The sequence below is a fragment of the Muscardinus avellanarius genome, assembly GCF_963383645.1.
Source record: "Muscardinus avellanarius genome assembly, chromosome: 4".
Taxonomy (NCBI): Eukaryota; Metazoa; Chordata; class Mammalia; order Rodentia; family Gliridae; genus Muscardinus; species Muscardinus avellanarius.
Window position 1 is genome coordinate 42,021,922 of NC_137789.1, and position 2,279 is coordinate 42,024,200.

General features: G+C 38.7%; 1 protein-coding gene across 5 annotated transcripts in view; it reads right to left on the bottom strand.

Moving 5' to 3' along the window:
- Nucleotides 1-637: 637 nt before the first annotated feature.
- The window catches only part of MTDH (metadherin), a gene marked incomplete at both ends in the record, with an annotated part of 82,293 nt that continues 80,651 nt past the window's right edge, over nucleotides 638-2,279 (bottom strand). For all 5 annotated transcript variants that reach the window (XM_080693518.1, XM_080693517.1, XM_080693516.1 and 2 more), the window contains one exon: nucleotides 638-708. In XM_080693518.1, coding sequence (XP_080549644.1) covers nucleotides 638-708 — 71 coding nt within the window. The remainder of the gene's footprint in view (nucleotides 709-2,279) is intronic.

The window sequence follows — 2,279 nt, forward strand, 5'->3', positions numbered from 1 at the left end:
AAATAACTTCATAAGCCATAAGTGTCAATTGCATTTTCAATGTTTTAATTAAGAACTTTTTAAAAACTGTAAACTAAACCATGACAGTTTAGTTCAACAGATGGTAAATGACTCTTTATTTGCACTTGTGATTCCTTTAATACAAATTGCTACCAACAAATATGTAAAGATATGGCAGATTACGCATTTGATCAAAGCACTTTCTTCTAAGCATAAAACAGATTCAAATGGTACAAGTTCGTGCATAAGATCCAGGAAGTTGCCACTAATTTATAAGCAGCGCTCTTTCTAATCAGAATCCATTATTCCTCAGCTGCAGATGAGACAGGGCACAATCTGTTGTAAACAGGGCACTGTTGTAAAACCAGGATTATATTCTTAAATTAAGATCATTCTCAATCAATCAAAAGACTTTCCCAAGTGTCTTCCAGCACTGTAGTATATTCTGCTGACCTCTTAATTTCATAAATTAACTTTCCTTTGATTCCATTTTTATGGTGGTTGTGTTCACAGTTTTGTTTTAAAAATTGGTTTAAATTTATATAAAACTCTGTACATGTTCACAAATTATTGCATAAACAGCATAATCTTCAAGACAGTGTTTGCAAACACATGTCCAACTCAGGGGAAAAAAAATTCACGTTTCCCGTCTGGCTTTTTTCTTCTTTTTTATTTGTTTGGGAGATTCCCAGTTAGTTTCAGACTTGACTGAAAGAAAATAAAGGGGGCGGGGGGGAAGAAAGTCAGGAAGATAATAAATATGATTGTCTCAATAATATAATAAAAGTAGTGACTATATAAAAATGCTTAAAAATTCTCAAAAATTTATGTCTAATTTTATGTCTAAGTTTTTTTTCTTTTTTCTTTTTCCTTTTGGTGGTGCTGGGGATGGAACCCAGAGGCTTTCTACATTTGGGTTACACTCTCAGACCTATTTTATACTTTATTTGGAAACAGGGTCTAAGTTGCTGAGAGCCCCACTAAGTAGCTGAGGCTGGCCTCGAACCTGTGTGATCCTCCTGTCTCACATCCCAAGCACTGGGATTACAACAAGAGTGTGGCACCATGCCCAGTCTATGTCTAAGTTTCCTTTTCCTTTTTATTTTTTGTGGTACTGGGAGTGGAACCCAGAAGCTTTCTACCTCTGGGCTATACTCCCAGATCTATTTTATATTTTATTTGGAAACAGGGTCTCAGTAAGTTGCTGAGAGCCTCACTAAGTAGCTGAGGCTAGCTTTGAACCTGTGCAATCCTCCTGTCCTCAGCCTCCCAAGTGTGGGGATTACAAGCGTGTGCCACCACGCCAGGCTTATGTCTAAGTTTTCAAGCCCTAGTGCCTCCTCCTTTCTTTTCAATTCCAATGTATTTTAAGGTATGACTATGTAAAACTGCTGATAATAAACCAGTTTGACTTAGAGAAAATACTTTTTATTTTTGAGCTGGGTTCTTGCTAGGTTGCCCAGGCTGGTCTCAAACTCCTAGGCTCAAGAGATCATCCTGCTTCAGCTTTCCCAATAGCTGGAACCACAGATGTTTGCCATGGTTCCCAGCTAGAAACAACCATTCAATATGGCTCACCTTAAACACGAGAAAAAAAAAAGACACTAAAAGTAACTGAAGGGAGAAAAAGAGGGGAAAAAGGTATAGTATGATTTACACCCTTAAAAATGTGTGCAAGCCAGGTGTGGTGGCACATGCTTGTAATCCCAGTACTTAGGAGGCTGAGACAGAAGGACTGAAGGTTTGAGGACAGCCTCAACAATAGAGCCTGACTCTTAGCAAACTAGCAAGATGCTATTTCAAAAACAAAAAGTATTTACTTAATTTTTTTTTTTTTTTTGTGGGTCTGGGGATGGAATCCAGGGGCATTAGACCTCTGAGCTATACTCCTGCCCTATTTTTTATTCTTTATTTTGAAACAGGGTCTCACTAAGTTGCAGAGGGCCTCACTAAGTAGATGAGGCTGTCCACGAACTGCAATCCTCCCATATGCTAAGATTAAAATCATTTGCCACCATGCCTTACTAACAAAAAGTATTTAAAAGGGGCTGGAGAGCTAGGTGTAGTGGCATGCTTGTAATCCCCGTGCTTGGGAGGCTGAGACAGGAGGATCGCGCTGGTTCGAAGCCAGCCTCAGCTACTTAGTGAGGCTCTTAGCAACTTAGTGAGACCCTGTTTCCAAATAAAATATAAAATAGGTCTGGGAGTATAGCCCAGAGGTAGAAAGCCTGTGGGTTCCACTCCCAGTACCACAAAATAAATAAATAAATAAATAAATA